This window comes from Balaenoptera ricei, chromosome 2 (genome assembly GCF_028023285.1).
Source record: "Balaenoptera ricei isolate mBalRic1 chromosome 2, mBalRic1.hap2, whole genome shotgun sequence".
NCBI classification, from domain to species: domain Eukaryota; kingdom Metazoa; phylum Chordata; class Mammalia; order Artiodactyla; family Balaenopteridae; genus Balaenoptera; species Balaenoptera ricei.
Genome location: NC_082640.1, coordinates 25,237,211 through 25,252,446, shown reverse-complemented (window position 1 = coordinate 25,252,446; position 15,236 = coordinate 25,237,211). Strand labels below are relative to the sequence as shown.

General features: G+C 39.2%; 1 protein-coding gene across 3 annotated transcripts in view; it reads right to left on the bottom strand.

The window, feature by feature from the left end:
- PRKCQ (protein kinase C theta) overlaps nucleotides 1-15,236 on the bottom strand; it is a 154,265-nt gene that overhangs the window by 95,295 nt on the left and 43,734 nt on the right. Inside the window, exons 1-4 of one of the 3 annotated variants that reach the window (XM_059912137.1) lie at nucleotides 12,687-12,708; nucleotides 11,587-11,713; nucleotides 8,062-8,261; nucleotides 4,442-4,502 (exon numbers count right to left, since the gene is read on the bottom strand). In XM_059912137.1, the coding sequence (XP_059768120.1) occupies nucleotides 4,442-4,502; nucleotides 8,062-8,261; nucleotides 11,587-11,704 (379 nt within the window). In that variant the 5' untranslated portion in view covers nucleotides 11,705-11,713; nucleotides 12,687-12,708. Of the gene's footprint in view, nucleotides 1-4,441; nucleotides 4,503-8,061; nucleotides 8,262-11,586; nucleotides 11,714-12,686; nucleotides 12,709-15,236 lie in introns of those variants that run through there. The other 2 variants (XM_059912138.1, XM_059912136.1) reach the window with 2 other exon arrangements.

Sequence of the window (15,236 nt, the reverse complement as noted above, 5' to 3'; positions counted from 1 at the left end):
TAGTTGTTTTTCTGGGGTTTTATCTTGTTCCTTCATCTGGTACATAGTCCTCTGTCTTTTCATTTTGTCTATCTTTCTGTGAATGTGGTTTCCGTTCCACAGGCTGCAGAATTGTAGTTCTTCCTGCTTCTGCTGTCTGCCCTCTCCTAAGTACTTCTTAAGGTTGGTACAATACAAAGTGTCTTTCCTTAATTCCATAACAGGATTACCAGAGGGTGTATTGTTATAGGATTGAAACAATGAGGCTGGATTACTGGCTTGACCCTTCACTCCTCTTTCATGACACTGAGCTATATCCTCTCTCAATTTTTAAAACCAAAAGTCGGAACATTCAAAGTATTTAGCAGCCTCTCCTATTCACTGTCAATGATGATTCAGCCAGAAAAGGCAGGAAGCGGCAAATACTTTGCCTGTAATTCTAGAGAATAATGTGGTTACTGACAGTAAGTTGAAAATGACATTTTTTTTAGGTCCCAGGATGCTTTATATCTGGTTGTTTATGGACAAGAAGAAGTAGGAGGGAGCTGGCCAGACTTCTGAAGACAAAAGAACTTTGGGAAGTTGTTTATGCTCTGGTTCCTGAGGCCCACAGTAATCAGAGGCACCAGCCATAGATTACACAGGTTAAAGTGGAAAGGGCCAGAGATGAACAGATCACTGCAATTTAAAAAAAAAATGTAATCCTGGATGTTACCTAGTCACCTACATCAAATCATCACATTCACATTTCTTCAGTTCGCCCTGGGCTTTGGATATTGGTGAAGATACTTTGGGTAGTAACTGTCCACAGTGTCCAATGCCCAAATGACATCTTCCCAAAAGGCTGGTAGAATTCTGAGAATACCAGTGAGACTATCAGCCCTGGCTGAAGCCCAGGCCCAAAGAAAACACACAACAGCAAGGCAGTCATGGTTTAACAGCACGATGGAAACTCTAGCATGTGATAGAGTGTGACATGGTACACAAGAAAGAAATAACAAAAATAATCATCATCACTAAAACAAGGGTAATGAATTTAATGATTATAGTTCCTACAACCACGATTTTAAGTAGCCTGAAGATTGTTGGATGACTTATTCTATTTATTTTTTCCAAATACAAAAAATGGAGGTTTAGCGAGAATAAGGGGCTCATGTTTCACAAATGAAAAGAGTTCACAATATTTAAACGAAATTATTTCCATCCTGGCTAAGCCATGGCAGAGACTGGACAACACACTTGAGGCAAATGTTCCTGCCAAAGTACCTTAATTTCCCCACCCCTTAGAGTGGCCAGGCTAGAAACACACTGGGTGCACAAAGGTGGGGCATGGAGGTGGAGACCTCTCCCGCAGGATCCAGCCTAGTCTCAGGACTCATTTTAGGACAAAAGTCTTCTCCACAGGGCTCCACAGGTCTGTTTTATGGAAACTCCAAACTTCCAGATAAAAAGCCTTCCTAATAAAGAGCTCCTTAGATAAGGCTGAATATTTTGCCTAATACTTCATTAGGCAATTTAAGTCTTTTTATTAGGAACTGGGTCAGAAATAAACTAGGCTTGGTGAATAAGGGATTAAATTTAGGGTCACTAAGGCAACTGCCTTCTTCTTCAAGTTCTGGTTTAAGTGCAGAGATCAATTTACGACTTGGGACTGGCATAGTAGGCCATTTGTCAGTAAGATTTGACTCATTTTTATTTTGGTCCAGATGAAATGAAATGAAATAAAGCATAAAATTACTTTTAAATTCAGGGATGGAAGTGAATTATTCTGGGAACCCTATCTGTATTACTGTAAAAAATTATATATATATATATAATTATGTAAAAATTATATATAGTCTAATACATAAACTATTATATGATAGTACAGACTACATATAACTATATACTTATAAATATAAAATAGTCTGTGTATTAGGATGTAACACTGTACATTTAAAAAATGCCAGAGAGTATTAAAAAGGAATTCATTCCCTTGCTCCTTCCTGTGATTTCCTTTATCCTCTGACCATTTTAATCACTACAAGAAAGTAAATGTATAAAAGCTCAGAATTTTAAAAATTCTCCTTGTATTTACTGTTTATTTCTGAAGTAATTTGGTCTTCTGTTTATTGGCTTGAATAAGTACATTGGTTTTTGCATGTTTGGTTATTTCTTTTATACTAATGGTGCCCAATCTATTTATTTAGTTTAATCTGTCACTTGTTTGTAGTCAGTTAAATCACAAATATTTCCTGGCCAGCTATGAGCAAATTGTTATGCTGAATGTTCTAAAGAACTATGAGACATCACCTCTAATTCTGAATGGCTAATAGCCCAGTCAGGAAGACATGGCACTCACACAAAGAATAGATTGGAGATAAGTACACACCCATATTTTTTAGGAGGTAGGAAAAGGAATTACAAAAGAGGCCATGAAGAGGCAGCTGAAAAATTAAGAGGAAAACTTGAATAATATTACATCAAGCAATCCAAGAAAGAATGGGTTTCTCAGCATTGACTGAAACAGAGATGTCAAGGGAATTGAAGATTAAGACACATGCATTTGTTTTGAGGATTCGTTCTCTTGGAGAAAGCCATGTAGCAGATTGTTTGAAATATAAGCCAGACTCTTAGGGTTTAAGAATTGACAGAGTAGTGAAGAAACAGGGACTGATACATTAAACTGCTTTCTCAAGAAATGTGTCAGGGAAGGAAAGGAAAGAAAAACTCATGGAGGTTAAAACGTTTAAAAAATTTTTCTTTTCAGGTTGGAGAAGATAGCTTAATTATGTATGTCTTGGTAATGAGATAGAAACCACAGAAAGACAGAAAAGTTGAAGGTGCCAGAGAGGAAGCGTGACTGATATTACAGAGCTGCTAGGGGTGAGAGCCAGGAGACCAAGAAAGGGAGGGACTTTCTCCGAGGCAGAAGAGCAGGAAGAGATGCAGGACGAAGCAGCTGAATCCTAAAGTGCAGAGACGGACAGAAGACACAGTCTCTCCCAATTACACTGGAGGTAAAGCCAACCTCCAAGAGTAAGAGAAGATCAAGACACCTTCAGCAACCAAGGAGTATGGGCATGTTTGGAATAGCCATTGTGTGGGAACCAAAAGAAAATAAAAGGAATTTCTAAATTCAGAGTGAGTCCAACTGAACAGTTCAACAAACATTCATTGAGTACCTCCTACGTACTCAAAGAAATAGGAATATGAATGAAATCATGCCATTTGCAGCAACATGGCCAGACCTAGAGATGATCATATTAAGAGAAGCCAGACAGAGAAAAGGCAAATATCATATGATATCACTTATATGTGGAATCTAAAGAAAAAGAAAGACACAAATGAACTTATTTACAGAACAGAAATAGACCCACAGACATAGAAAACAAACTTATGGTTACCAAAGGGGAAGGGGGTGGAGGGATAAAAATAGGAATTTGGGCTTAACATATACACACTATTATATATAAAATAGATAATCCACAAGGACCTACTGTATAACAGAGGGAACTATACCCAATATTTTGTAATAACCTATAAGGGAAAAAGATCTGAAAAAGAAAGTATATATTGGGTTGGCCAAAAAGTTCGTTCGGGTTTTTCTGCAACATCTTACGGAAAACCCAAATGAACTTTTTGGCCAATCGTGTGTGTGTGTGTGTGTGTGTGTGTGTGTGTGTGTGTGTGTGTGTGTGTGTGTGTGTGTGTGTGTGTGTGTGTGTGTGTGTGTGTGTGTGTGTGTATAAAATAGATATATATATCTGAATAACCGTAATGTACACCTGAAACTAACACAACATCGCAAATCAACTATACTTTAATAAAAAAAGATTTTAGGAGTAGTAGCATTTGATTCATTGACACAGCACTTTGACAACAGGATATAAACGCAACAGGAAGAACTGACGGGCTGTCACAGGCACCAAGCACACTGCCTGTAAATGTAACTTCTGTGAACGGCATCTGTGTGTGAGATGGAAGTGAAACTCTTTAGTGATGCATTTTTTCCCTCCTTGTTCCTATAAGGATTTGAGGTGACTAACTTTAAGCATTAGGATTTTGCTACTATAGTGTTATAGAAAATATCGGTTTCTTATTTATTTTGTATCCTACTGATGGTGTGACAACTTGTTATATCACATCATTTATACACAGTGTGTACACACAGAGCAACACAGTAGCAGAGTCTTTGGTGTTTACATTAAATTCCCAAATGAAAATACAGACAGACTAGAAAAGCACTGGGCATACGAATTCATACCATTTAAAAACGAATGCTATAAATGTTTTCTATTTCTGTGTGGATCTGGCCCCATAGAGTGTATACTCAACTCATGCTTGAGCACCACTGGGAATTTTAAGAAAATTCCTCGTGCTTCCATCTTCTTTGCTCTCAGAAAAGCCAAGTGAAATAAGTTGCACAGGAGAGGAGACATGCCCACCACACCCCCAAACAGGAATAAGAAATGCCACTTGCCACTCATTTCCAGAAAGTATCTTGCGTTCATTAGCATTCGGCCTTGAGGTTTCAGCTCTAACTGGTGGAAGGAAGGAAAGAAACAAGGGTCAGAATGTGAGACAAGTGCTGAGTTGAATGACATCACAACTGGCGAGTTTGGTGATGGCAGGAGATCCCCAGCGGAGGGCCCACCCCTGTTCCCTTTCACTTAACTTACCCCTATTATCTTTAGACTAGCACAGCATCCGTGAACATAGGCTTTCTTTTATTAAAACACCTCAGCAACTACCTAATTTGACTTGGAGATCAAAACTTCCTTAAGGAAGAAACCAAATTCTAAAACAGATTCTATCTGAATTCCTTGCCCTGTGCTACTGCTTATCTGAAGAGTTGTAATAGGGTAGATTCATATCTTGATGGTGACAAAAGAATCATGGAGGCTGGGGACTAGCTCACTTGGAGAACAAGTAGGTTCCCTTTGGAAAGAAAGAGGAATCCTGCTTTGAGGATGCCTGAATACACTTGCCTCTAGGTTAATTTGGTATTAAATGGGAGTGGCCTTTTTCTTTCACACAGAGAGCCTGTTTCCTTTGGAAAGTGCTGGATAGTCTGCTAAGGGAAATTTTAATTAGATTGGTCGAGGAAGGGATTTTAAAAACGTTATTTCAGGACTTCCCTGGTGGCGCTGCGGTTAAGAATCCACCTGCCAATGCAGCAGACACGAGTTCGATCCCTGGTCTGGGAAGATCTCACATGCCATGGAGCAACTAAGCCCGTGATGTGCCACAACTACTGAGCCTGCGTTCTGCAGCCCGTGACCCACAACTACTGAGCCCGCGTGCTGCAACTACTGAAGCCCGCGTGCCTAGAGCCCGTGCTCCACAACAAGAGAAGCCAACGCACTGAGCAGCCTGCCCACTGCACCGAAGAGTAGCCCCTGCACACTGCAACTAGAGAAAGCCCGCGCACAGCAACGAAGACCCAACACAGCCAAAAATAAAATATAAACAAATAAATAAATTAAAAAATATATATACATATATATATATTTAAGTATCATTATGTAGAAGGGATGATGCAGGAAATCATGTGATGTGACATAAATGGTAAAATGGCAAATCTGACACGACCTGACCACTACTGATTATATACTAAACTGTAACACTGTACTGTAAATATGCTAAAAAGAATACGAAGGTGAACTGCAGGGCACTGCTGATCATTACATCCATGGGTAACTAGAGTAACTGAAAAATAGTAAGAAGGGTCTGGTCGAACTCAGGATTGAGTATGAATCATGGCTAAATAATTCAAGGTCATGGTGACCTTGTGCCTGTCACCAGACCTTTAAAGATCTCAGAGAACTGACATAATAGTGATGCCGGTGTTACAGCATCACTACTACTAGAATTTTATGATGTGACAAGCTTGTACTGCTTGGTTATCTACACATTCTCATGCAAGCTTAAACAGATTAATGAAAAGAGAAGTGCTTTTGACAACAAGTATGTACACCATTATTTTCTGGTTTATGGAATAATAAATAAGGAGGCAAAGATAAAGCTAGAAGAGCAAGGGAACAGGGGGTCAGTCCCAAAGGAAGTGGGAAAAATTGGTACCAGGTGACTGCAACCAATATTACCAATATTCGGTACCGATATTCAGGAATTAGTGGTGATGGAGGAAATTAAACCAGTTAGCTGCTGGAAGAACAACATTCACAGAATTTCACAGTCCATCATGTTTTTGAGAGTGAACAGGAGATAACCGCACCAACAGGGAAACTCTTGGGAAAGCAGAAGGAAAATCTTAATGTTTGGAAACTGGATGGTGTTTATGGAAGTGAGAGGCAACTCTGAGAAAATCATTTTTGTTTTTTTTAAATAGAGAAGCTAATTTTAAGAAAGCAGATTGCAATAGAAGCAAGGGAAACTATAAGTCCAAAGCAACCTGTTGACCTTTAAACATTATAAATAAAAGTAAACTAACAAATAACCCTGAAAACAGCAAAGGTGGAAAATGTAAGAAGGTTGCCAGTAGTTAAATGAGGATCCAAGGGCTTATGTCTCAAAAATCCCAATAGGCAAAAAGTGTAAAAAGTCTGATAAGGATAAAATCAGAGAAAGTCGAGGCAAGAAATCAAATGCAACTTTAAGAGATACAAATAGAAAAGCAACTTGTTTGTCAGTGATGCTTAACAAAAGAATTTTTAAAATAGTTATCCTCTCATTAATTGAAAAGGAAATCAAATAGCCTGCTACTTAAAAAATGAGAGATTTGGTGACTCTTCCCTTTTTTTAAAAAAATGGGGCAGAAAGTGAAACATAAATGGGAATGGGGGAAAAAACTGAGGAAAACTTTCTCCGGTTTCTCTCTTCTTTCTCTGAGCCTAGCCAAATGCTCCCATGATTCAGTTGTACCTACAGCCTCACCCCCTCACCTACCGGGTTTGTATAAACCTTTGACACTAAGTCACATACTTGTGACATTATCCACTTATTTAAACTCTTCCTACTTGTATAACCAGCTACCCAAGAGGAATTCTGTTTCTGAGATCCTCTCCCCAGGCTGAATGCGAAGTGCTCAACAGATACACTGAACTAAGTTATCTAAACACATCTAAGCATGGGGAACTTTAAGAAAAAATCTTGATATATCTTTATCTTTAAAGATTACTTTAGTGATACAAGCAAAGATACATGCACTTTCCTAAAAAGTACCCTTTTTTTCAGGTCAAAAATACATAATTGACACAAAAATCTAGGTTTTAGGCTTGTATCATTCCCATTTTGAAACCTGTGACTTGAAGATCTTTTGGCTGGAGTTCTTAAGAATCTGTACAAAGCAGAAAGGTAAGAATCTCCTTTGCATAAATGATACAGACATGTGAAAACACTTTCTGGGTTTCAGATCATGTAAAAGCAGTTTTTACTAGTATATTTTCTTCAATTTTTGTACCCCAGAAATTTTCATTAGAATTTTTTATGCTTTCATATTTTACTTCTTCCTTTAACTTTCGAAACATTTGCTACCAAAATAGTTATAATCTAAGTTTTCAAAAACTTGGTGTGGTAACGTGAATTGTGTATAATGTACTTTTTAGAGTAAAGTAAGCTAAGTGAACACATTATGCCAAAAAAAAAAAAAAATTATAGGGATTGAGATAACAAACATTAAATGGATCTTTGCTCTCTCTTCTCACTTATCCACCCATCATCTTATCTAAAATATTTTATCAAGATACCACATAGGTACCTAGATATCTTGATATCTACGTGATATCTTGATAAATAGGCCACAGGTAGGTTCCCAAGTTATGGAAGATTTGTGATATTTCCAAGTTTACTTTAACAGTTATAAATAAATCAATAACAGTTCTTCATAGCCTAAGAGACCTTCTTCCCCTTACATAAGAATCAAAGAGATTTGAGTATACCAGTACGTTCTAAGACTGCAATGAATAATCATCATCATTATCAAGCCACCAATGAGTCAGTGGTAGGGAGTCAGTTTACTTAAGGCCAGTGTATCACACCTTCAGGATGACTCTGAAATTTTGAACTAGTCTTCAACTACTATGGTTCTTATCACTTAATGGAATATACACTTAAAATAAAGCTCACAGCTTGGCTATTTACCCATATTTCTGTCTTCCCATTGTTTTTCCTACATCTCTCGGCCAGGGAGTAGAGCTCCACAGTTGTTTCGGATATTAGGTCCACATTTTTGCCCTTTACGATGATCTGCATTACTCTTCCCTTGTTGATATGGGCGTCAAAGGTGCTGTCCCAGGGAGGGTACATGGTTGGCTTTTTCTGGATGTACATCTGCCCATTCTCTAGGAACAGAAAGATATGTTCTCATTACTCCCTTAACCAGCCCTGGGAAATAATTCAACTCAACAGTGACACCTATTCCCTCTGCTCTCCGGGATAGATCAGTCTGTTGGGAGAACAAAAATAACACGTAAAGGAATTAGAGATTGATCTGAAAGATACAGTGGCATAATTTCAGGCTTACAATGAGTGCTCCTTTAAAAAGATATTTAAAACTTTTCCATTTGACATAAATACACTAAGAGGCAAAACCTTTAAAACATCATGAGCCATTATTTCCTTCCCTAATTTGCAAATGAGGATATATTTTACATAAACCATGCACCCTAAGCAAAAATTAACAAGTATTCCAGAGAGGTGGTGGTCATCATCCCCAGAGCCAGTGAAGCCGGCTGTAGACCTGCAGGCTGGTGGGGGTCCTGGAAATGGTTAGCAACAGGAGCCAAGGTCAGGATGATATAGTTTAAGGGAACTTCCCCAGAACCACCAGGCGACTCGGCTTACTCGTGGGATTAGGCAGTGTTGTCATATCTTTCATCCATGTTGGATTTTCCATAGTATTTGTTCTTTAATCATTTCAGGAGCAGAAAACTGCAGCTGTATTTCAGTGTTTGTTTCTTGTGATCATAAGCACACAAAGTGGCAGATTTAGCAATTCAGAGATGTTGATAAAGCAAAAGGAAAAATTCACTTAAAACAGGGAAACAAAGCAGTTCTGAATCCTGATTCTCTCCAGCACATGATGCTAAAAGCAGAACAGGCATTTAGCATTTGCTAAATTATTCTTTGGGAGGCATACAAGGATTTGAAGAAGCAGAGACTTCAAATTTTAGGTAAACCTGGCTATGAGAGGTACAAACTCTGACAGTGTTGAGCGTGGAATAGGAAGGGGAAGATTTTTATGTCTTGTTTAAACGAAGTTTAACTCAGGATCGGACTTTAAGAAAAAGCAACGGCAATATTAGTGATCAGAGTAACGTTTTACTTCCACAGGCTTGACGCCACCCCTCATAATTCCTTTAATTCCTCCCAACCATAACCATTCTCCACACCCCAAAAAAGGACAGAAATTCCCACGGCAAGGCATTTTTTACACCTTCATTCAGTAATGTTTGCAATCACTTAAAAAGAGAACCAGAACTCAAGATCCTATCTATTTAAAGTGGGTTTTGCCATTTTCAAAGGCTCCCAGACGGACAGCGCTGTGTCCTGTTTGTCCCTGTCCTACTGCTTTACGTAAAATGCAGCCTCACACCCCCGAGACTGACAAGTGCTTAAACTCTAGAGAAGTAATATTTGAATGATCATGTTCAGAGTGATTTCTTTTCAGAACAAAACTAAAACAAAATCGACACCCCCAAACCTCCAAACTCCACAGCCTAACCTTTTGGAAAAACAAAGTCTTTTTCGACACGTTCTCTGGATCCACACGGCTGATTAGACTAAGTTCAAAGGCAAGGCCAAAAGAAGAAAAAATTTTAAAAAGGCTCTCAAGAGGCAAATGTCAGTGAGAGCTGTGGCTGTAAAGGGAACTGGATCCCGGGGACCCATTAAGTCGAAAGCAGCTTTGAAAGACTCAGACATTGCACACTTCAAAGATTTTGGTGACCTTTGAAAGGTTTTAGATTGGGAACAAGTGCCATTCTCACGTTTAACTAAACAGGAGAGAAATCTGGGCAAAAGGGAAATCGAGATCATCAGACAGTCTCCCCCGCTTTGATGTGCTCGCAGGGTCTGAAAGGCTGAAGTCAGTTAACCACAGAGCAGAAGTCTTATAAGGGACAGAAAAGCCAACACACCAGGATTTGGAACCCCAGGGTTCTGAGCTGGAAATATCTAGCTGGAGGTTCTCAACTGCAAAATCAGGTTCCTCTTGCACCTGTGAATGTCACCCCCTTAAAGGACTATTTTTTCAGGACTTCTGTCTCTCTCCATCTGTCTCTCCGGCCCCAATCCTTCTCTCTCCCCACTACCCTGCTTTAATGTCTTCACTTCACATGACTTACTACATGATATTTTTGCTTCTTGCCTATCTTCCTCTGCTAGGAAAGAAGCTCTAGAGGAAAGGCACGTATTCTGACCCAGTATATAGTAGGTGCTCCATAAATACTTTCCCTGTAAATGAACTATAATGGCTCCTATTGTTACTGGGACTCTGCATTGGTGGCAATCAGACTTCCCTACGAAGTCTCTGTGAAAACCAGAATGTGTGTAGGAAGGCAGTGAAGCTGGAAAAATCATGGGATGTAAACTTCCTCCTGCCCTTTTTTTTTTTTTTTTTTTTTTTTTAAGAAAGTCCATGAGAGGGCTTCCCTGGGGGCGCAGTGGTTGAGAATCTGCCTGCCAATGCAGGGGACACGGGTTCGAGCCCTGGTCTGGGAGGATCCCACATGCCGCGGAGCGGCTGGGCCGGTGGGCCACAGCTGCTGAGCCTGCGCGTCTGGAGCCTGTGCTCCGCAACAAGAGAGGTCGCGATAGTGAGAGGCCCGCGCACCGCGATGAAGAGTGGCCCCCGCTGGCTGCAGCTAGAGACAGCCCTCGTGCAGAAACGAAGACCCAACACAGCCTAAATAAATAAAAAAAAAAAAAAAAAAAAAAAAAGTCCATGAGAATCTTAAAATACAGAGGCAGGGATCAGGGAGGGTGGGAACAGTTGAAGTGATCATGGAGAGATTCCAGACAGAATAGATTATTTTAATGGAATGATTTAAACCCACAAAGGAATCCGGGAAGACTGTCACACTTTCCCCCTCACCATGAACTTCTCATAAATATTTAAATTTGACAGAACATGACTATTCTTTCACTCAACCAGGGTTTTAGTAAACACAAAAGTAAGTTTTCTGTAATTTGGACTCTAAGCACTAATCGTATATTCTTTGTACTATTCATCTGAGCTTGGCCAAGAAGCAGTAAACCACCTTTGGAGTTAATTCTAAGATTATGCAGACTTTATCTATGATCACTGACAACAACCAGACTTAACACCACCATGTTCTACTTCAGCTCATTAAAGTAGATTTTTTTCCCCCATTAACTCTTCACATAATGTCCTCAACTCATTTCTCCTTTCCTTTGTTTATGTGGAAAATGGGACCACGAAATATCGTAGAACATGAGGCAGGAGACCAGGTCTAGTTCAGAGGCTGTTACTAAGCCCATATGCCTTTGAGAAAGCACTTGGCTTCCCTGGGCATCAGTTTCCTGAGTTGGAAAATTAGGTTGCGCCAGATGACCTGGAAGATCCCGGAAGACCTTGCTTCCCAGTTCATAGTAGGGTCTTCCTCCCCCTCCCCCACCCCACCTACACCACCCACTCAAGCTTACCTGATTCAACATACTCTTTGACAAGCACAGCACAGTAAGGGTTAACGGCCTCTCCCTGGCACGGCTGGCAGGAGCCACAGTCAAAGTTGGACAAACCAATTCGAAGAAATGGTGACATGGTCGCTCCCTGAAAAGCGACAAAAGACAAATGCTGTTTGGGGGCTGTAAAATATATTATTGTGGGTGTCCCATCCCCACTTAACCAGTGCTTTATCGCTGACAGCCAGAGCCTCAAATGGCTCAACTATCCATTCAAACAAATGTTTTACTTCCCCTTCTGCACAGTACATTATTGGGCTCACCCCAAACCACAGGCTGACTAGCCAAAGAAAGTGGCGTTCTGGACTTCACCGTTGTTGAACCTTGTCAGTTAGACCTAAGTTCCACTCTTAATCGAATGGAGTTTTATTTAATAGTTGCAGAGAGAAGCAGAGGCTTTCCAACATTTTATTTCTTCTATCAATATTATTCAAGAAGTTACCCAGGAAACAACACACAGTAATAAGAAAATGAGTTTACAAACAGTGAGTCTATTTTAGTCACACCAGTTGAACATGACACCACAAAATTCCTACATGGGCTATTTATGTGTGTGATGGAATTAGCTCTGGATATTTATTCAGCAGCTGATCTCTGTTTACTTTAGACACACATACACACATATACATATGGATATATATAAATTAAGCTTTTGAATATTACGAACCACTTAAAAACCCTAAATCACTGACCACTGTAAAGTACCACTTCATTGTGGAAGGATAAACAAAGTACTTCGTAAAAGCCAAAGAACTAATAATTACACTTTCCTGGACATATCGGTGAAAATCATCGTAGTGTTGGCTACAAATTCCAGGATTCCAGTCTGATTCTTCATCTGTTGTTCCTTCCTTGTCTTTGTTTTGTCCATTTACTTCAACCCTTTTTTAAACCTACTTTTCCATGAGGTTCCATTAATCTGAAACTATTATCTGGTATTTAGTGATAAAGTTACGTCTTTGCTTCCTCTTTCTCTTGAACTGATTTTGCCTCACGAATTTTCCCAAACATTCTTAAGCAAGCCAAAGATATCAAGAAGAAGGCATTAGCCATCTTTTCACCTTTTTGTGAAGGAAGAAAACTACTCAGAGTAACAGGATACCAGATGTGAGAATCAATGACACAGCTGGAAATCTTGGGCCCGTAACCCTGAATCCGACAGAGCCATAAAAGATTGCCAGTCCTCTGGAATGCCGGCAGCCTGGGTATTTTTTGAACAAACAGAGAGACAAATTAGGGGCTCTTGATCACTGCTGTTAATTTCATGGAGGTTAAGAGAGTCCCAATTTCCTGCAGTTCAGCAGGTTTAACTAAAGGAGATGGTTATGGAAATCACCATGATTTGTCAGGAGTTCTTAGCCTTGAAAACACATTCTGTATATGTCACTCTGCTGAATTAGCAGCTAGATGACTTCCAGATTTGTCCTTAGGGGGCCCCCTTCACCCTCTGAGCTTAGAACTCTTGGGCAGAAGCCTGGCTAAGAGCTGAGAATTCTCCAGAGAAAACTTCTTTGAGACCCCCATTCCTGGACCACGTAGATCTTTCAGACAAATCTATATTCCTCCACTAATCAGGAACAATCACCAAGAACTAGCATCATTTATGCGAGTATTTACCATGTGTGGACTTTTTGAAGATTTCCTTAACACAAGTGAAGATAAGTAATTAATTCTGACTTGAGCCTCGAGGGATCACTGACTCATAAAGTCCGAGTCACAACCACTCTGACCTTTACTGATGGATGTGTCACTCTGCTATTTCCAGGCTGGGTTCAGAATTAGGCAACAGCAGCTCAACATGCACCTGGGAAAATCTGTCTGGGGAACAGACCGAAAGCTCTAGTGTCCCCAGTGGTTCTATCACAGTAAGGAACAGAGTTACTGCAAAACCCCCTCCCCCAACAGGGCTGGCTCAGACATCAACTGACTTCCTATCCACAGCCATCCTGATTCCCTCCCCAGTTCGCCAGACTCGCCTGCCCTATCCCCTCACCCAATAGCATTTTGATGATTTGCCCAATGCATGCATCTGTCTGGTAGTCAAGCCACTGTCTCTCTTTCTAAAGGTCTAGTCACAGTGACGGGATCTGACATTTTGACATTTAGAAAGCAGAACTGGCATTTGTGTGCTTAACCTCACACGTTGTTCAATAAAGCCTCAAGCTCAGGGGGTGCCTTTTAAAGGCAAAAGGTAGCATTTTATTGCTGAGCTGCCCAGAATCTTTTCCCCTTCTGTAACAGTAATAGGCAATCATCATGAAATGAAGAAAATACACAAAAATGGTAAAAACACTCCTCATAGTTCCACCGATAGAAGCAAATCGCGGTTACTATTTTGATGGATTTTCTCTAGTCTATTTTAATTAATGGGTTTTGTGGTTTTGTTTTATATGCTGTGCTCATACTGTGTGTAAGAAATTGTACCTGACTTTTAATTTAACATTTTACCAAAAAAAAAATTATCCAAGCTACTATGTCATCTCTGTAAGCATCCTTTTAATTCTTGCATGATAGCCCACTGAGGGACAGCTCCATTATCTGCTTTACTAAAGTCTTATAGTTCCACATTTAGATTGTGTCTAGTTTTTCCATAATAGAAATAATGCTGTGATAAGCTCCTTTTACATTTTTCTTTTTAATTTAGGAAGATTGCATCAAACTAGATCACCAGAGAATTCCAATATTACTAGATCAAACAATATTACTATTTGTAAGGTCATATACACTTAAAGAAATAACAAAATGCGAAGGCAAAGACTTAAGGAAAATATCTACGGTAAATGCAACAGAAAATAAGTTAGCATCATTCTTACATAATAAGCATACACAAATGTGTAGGGAAAAAAAAACCCCAAAACCACTACCCATGACCCAACTAAATAAGTGGCAATGACACAAACTATACAAAATACAAAAAACATACTTGTAACTAGTTTGTAGGAAAATATTCAGCCTTGTGAGCAATTTAAGATATGCAAAACAAAGCAGGATACTATATGATTGCATTTATATGACATTCTTGAAAAGACAAAACTATATGGAGAAAAAAATCAGTGGTTACCAGTGGTTTGAGTAGGGCACAGGGTATGATTATAAAGGGTGACATGGGCAGGTTTTGGGGGAAGATCTAACTGTTCTATAGCCTGATTGCGGTGGTAGTTACCGAAATCTAGACTTAAATTCACAGAATTATACACCCAAAACAAAGGTCAATTTTGCCATATGATAATTTAAAAACCAAAATAAAGAAATACGCCATTGGCATTTCAAGGCATAGATTATAAATTCAGAGGTTATATAAAGAATATACATTAGGAAACTGAGAATTCATATAATAAAATATTAAAGTAAAATCTGAAGTAATCCAGCATAGTTTCAATTTACTAAAGGGAAATGGCTAGAGCCTTAAGAAAACATCTTTTACTCTGTAGTATTTAAGCTGTCCTGAAAGTTTGCATTTTGGTGCAAATAGCTGAGAAAAAAATAACATTGGAACTTGATAATGCATTTTCTTTGAGGATCCATTAATATTCAACTTAAAGTATAATAAAGTATTTAAAATAAAACACAATAATATTATTTTACCTGTGCAATTAGCAAATAGTTTAGAA